The sequence below is a fragment of the Cornus florida genome, unplaced genomic scaffold, assembly GCF_030987335.1.
Source record: "Cornus florida cultivar Cherokee Brave unplaced genomic scaffold, ASM3098733v1 CherokeeBrave_3.0.0_Hap2_Chr06, whole genome shotgun sequence".
NCBI lineage: Eukaryota > Viridiplantae > Streptophyta > Magnoliopsida > Cornales > Cornaceae > Cornus > Cornus florida.
In genome coordinates this window covers 48,575,976-48,580,109 of record NW_026775576.1, presented here as the reverse complement: position 1 = coordinate 48,580,109, position 4,134 = coordinate 48,575,976, and the positions used below count along the sequence as shown (strand labels likewise).

General features: G+C 38.8%; 2 protein-coding genes across 2 annotated transcripts; both read left to right on the top strand.

Annotated features, from left to right (window-relative positions):
• Window positions 1–263: 263 nt before the first annotated feature.
• Window positions 264–1,648, top strand: LOC132314059 (probable leucine-rich repeat receptor-like protein kinase At1g35710). The gene is made up of 3 exons (XM_059812976.1): window positions 264–615; window positions 743–835; window positions 945–1,648. Exons 1-3 carry the CDS (start codon window positions 264–266, stop codon window positions 1,646–1,648), a joined length of 1,149 nt encoding a protein of 382 aa, XP_059668959.1.
• Window positions 1,649–1,738: 90 nt separating this feature from the next.
• On the top strand, window positions 1,739–3,704 carry LOC132314058 (receptor kinase-like protein Xa21). Its single transcript, XM_059812975.1, has 2 exons — window positions 1,739–3,299; window positions 3,460–3,704. Exons 1-2 carry the CDS (start codon window positions 1,739–1,741, stop codon window positions 3,702–3,704), a joined length of 1,806 nt encoding a protein of 601 aa, XP_059668958.1.
• The last annotated feature ends 430 nt before the right edge of the window (window positions 3,705–4,134 follow it).

The following is a 4,134-nucleotide window of genomic DNA, read 5'->3' as shown; positions in this document are numbered from 1 at the left end:
AAGGTATTTGACTTTGATACCATATTAATTACCATCTACTGATGTAATTTAAATATATAAATCATTTCGACAAGTCCCAATTCAATTTGTAACTCTAATTTGCAGGCTGTGTTTTTATCTTTGCACCAAACAATATTTACTACTTGGACAGAGTCATGGGTGTGATGGTTTATTTAAACTGCCATCATTACAGGTACTTTCACTCCTCATATTTATAAAACTTGAACTGCTATTGACACGCACACACTCTCTCTCTAGGCATCATGGAAAAGAAGAAGAATGTAATGTTGTTATTGCTTCTAATACAATCATTTGTGGCTTGCTTGGCTGTGTCCTCAACCAGCTTCACAGATGAGGAGGCACTTCTAGCCTTGAAAGCTCATATTACGTTTGATCCTAGCAACGTTTTGGCGACAAATTGGTCACAAGGTACCTCCTTTTGCAATTGGATTGGTGTATCTTGCAGCCGCAGTCGCCAAAGAGTGACAGCCTTGAATCTTCCCAATATGGGCCTTAGAGGTACCATCCCCAAAGAAGTTGGCAACCTCTCATTCCTAAGCTTCCTCGACATCAGTGAGAACAGCTTTCATGGCCATCTCCCTGATGAACTTGGTGGTTTGCGTTGACTAAAATCAATCAATTTTCGCTTCAATGAGTTTAGTGGTAAAATTTCAAAATTCTACTAGCTTGCCCAAATGTACTGAATTTCAAGATGTATCACTATCATTTAATGAATTTACAGGACAAATGCCTCAGGAAATAGGCAATTTATCGAAGCTCCAGTTGTTACATCCTCGTGGTAACAGCCTCACAGGTACAATTTCACCTTCACTTGGTAATTTGTCAATTTTAAAGATGCTACTACTACTGCGGTACTACCAGCCTTGTTAGGATATACAGTATCAAAATAAAACTATTTACAACAAATATACCTTCTCTTGCAGGTGAATTACCTGATACAATCTTCAACATCTCTTCACTTGTGATTCTTGATCTCTCCAACAATTCAATCTCTGGTGGTCCGCCCAAGGGTCTATGTCGCCGAAATCCAAGGCTTGAAGTCATTAGCCTTTCTCAGAACCAACTCACTGGCAATATCTCTTCTGGTCTGTCCAATTGTAAGGCACTTAAAGTACTCTCTCTATCGTTTAATAGTTTCACTGGCATGCCAATTGACATTGGTAACTTGTCTACGCTTCAACTTTTATATCTTGGTGAAAACAACTTGAAAGGTGATATTCCACCTTCAATTGGTAATATGTCCATGTTAGAGGTGATTGATTTGGTTGGAAACAATTTTCATGGTATTATTCCTTGGCAATTGGGGCATATCTCGAATTTGAGAAGGTTAAGCCTTGGTTCTAACAATCCTATGGGTGAAATACCATGGTCACTCTTCAACATTACTGTAATACAAAACCTTACCCTCGAAAATAATCACCTTTCAGGAACTCTTCCACCAAGTGCTGGCCTTTGGCTTCCAAATCTTCGTATTCTTTATCTCGCTAACAACAAAGTCAGTGGAAGAATTCCCAACTCAATTGCAAATGCATCCCAACTAATTGTAATGGATCTGTCCAGGAACTCGTTTATTGGTAGCATGCCCACAACTCTCGGGAATTTTGGCCACCTCCAATATCTCAATTAAGAACTCAATCAGTTGAAAAATGATCCATCCACACTTGAACTCAGTTTCCTCACTTCATTAACAAACTGCAGGCGTTTGGAAGCACTGCACATGGGATTAAATCCTCTAAATGGCATTCTTCCGAAATCCATTGGAAATTTCTCCAGCTCTTTTGAAGGAATGACTGCAAGTGCCTTCCAAATTAAAGGAATAATTCCTAGAGAAATTGGAAATTTGAGCAACTTGATTCTATTGGCCCTAGGAAGTAATGACTTTACAGGGTCGATCCCGGCTATATTTGGACAGCTACTGAAACTCCAGTTGTTAGAAATTGGTGGTACTGAAATAAAAGGCGCGATAACAAGCAAATTTTGTGCTTTAACAAGCTTGAGTGAGTTAAGGTTGCACAGCAATAAGTTTTCTGGATCAATTCCGAGCTGCTTTGGGAACCTTACTTCATTGAGAATACTCCTTTTAGATAACAATGCCTTAAGTTCCCAAATCCCATTGACTTTGTGGAACCTTAAGGATATCACTGTTCTGATATTGTCTTCTAATATTCTAACTGGTTCTCTACCTCCAGAAATTGGCAACTTGAAACATATTACACAGTTGGACCTATCGAAGAATCACTTCACTGGTAACATTCCAAACACAATTGGGCAACTTCAGAACCTGGTTAACTTCTCATTGTCAGAGAACAGACTACAAGGTCCTATACCCGAATCATTTTCTGATCTGATAAGTTTGGAATCCTTAGATTTATCGTGCAACAGTTTTTCTGGTGCAATCCCCAAGTCATTAGAGAAACTTTTGTATCTTAAGTATATAAATGTTTCTTTCAATAGACTAAGTGGAGAAATTCCAAGTGGAGGACCTTTTGCAAATTTCACGTACAAATCTTTCGTGCAGAATGATGGACTCTGTGGAGCACCTCGGTTCCATGTCAGAACATGTAGAAGCGCCAAAAAATCTTGGAAGACAGAAATTCTTCTAAAATATATCGTACCACCAATTGCCTCCGTGGTGGTTGCAATGGCTTTTCTGGTTGGGCTGCTAAGATGCAAAAAGAAAAGCAGGCAACTTCCAATCCAATGTGACTCACCACCTGGTGGAAAACACAGAAGGATATCACACCAAGAGATTCTTTACTCAACAAACTACTTCAGCGAAGACAATTTGATCGGTAAGGGAGGCATTGGTTCGGTATACAAAGGGATGTTCACTGATGGGATGGTGGCTGCTATTAAGGTTTTCAACTTGGAGCAACGAGGTGCATTCAAGAGTTTCGATGCAGAGTGCCAAGTAATGCGCAACATTCGCCACAGAAATCTTGTCAAAATAATCAACAGTTGCTCTAACCTCTATTTCAAAGCCTTGGTGCTAGAGTATATGCCTAATGGGAACCTTGACAAGTGGTTGTATTCTCACAACTATTGCTTGAATATTGTCCAGAGGTTGTGCATCATGATAGATGTTGCATCTGCACTAGAGTACCTCTATCACAGTTGCTCAACCCCTGTGGTGCATTGCGACTTGAAGCCAAGCAACATTCTATTAGATGAAGACATGGTTGCACACGTAGGTGACTTCGGCATAGCAAACCTCTTGATGGAGAACCAGTCAATGGCACAAACAAAGACAATAGGCACCATTGGGTACATGGCACCAGGTTTGTTCCATCTGAATCTTTGTTTTTTTTTTTTTTTGGTTAAGTTTGTCCTGGTATTTTACTTATTACTCTCTGTTACAAATTTATTAGTGTTTCTTTTTTTTATTAAATTTTTCTTTTTTTTTTCCTAGTTGGTTTACTTATAATACAAATGTTACAGAGTATGGTTCGGCTGGGATGGTCTCCGTTATGGCGGAAGTTTACAATTATGGAATTCTGTTGATGGAAACATTTACAAGAAAGAAGCCGATAGATGATATATTTCGCGGAGAACTGAGTTTGAAGCATTGGGTATGCGAGTCTTTCTCTAGTGAAATACTGGAGGTTGTAGATGCTAATTTACTAAGAGGAGAGGAAGAGAATTTTGCTGCCATAAAGATTGTTTGTCAGCCCTCTTGGGATTAGCTCTAGAATGCACGGCAGACTTACCCGAGGAGAGGGTTAACATGAATAATGTCTTAGCGAGGCTCAAGAAGATCAAAATCAAGTTTCTTGAGAACGTAACGAGGCCTGGAATGAAGCCACTGATCTAGCTAAGTTTCAGAACCAAGTACTTGGTTAGAGAAAAAATCTTCGTGTTTTGCTTTAGATGTTTCACAAATAAGCCTTTTGCATACTTCATCAACTATTTCTTGGCATTCTTGAAAAAGTTAGTGATACTTGTATTCACTTTCTTCAGATATTTGTATGACATGTGAGTCTGTGACTCCCCGAGAGTTATTATTTGTAGGCTTCTCTTCCTTTCAGTTAAATGTTTGCCACTTTTTTTTTTTTAATGTTGAATAATTGTGATATAGTCCATTTTCGTTCATATCATAAATGTGTAAAAGAATTA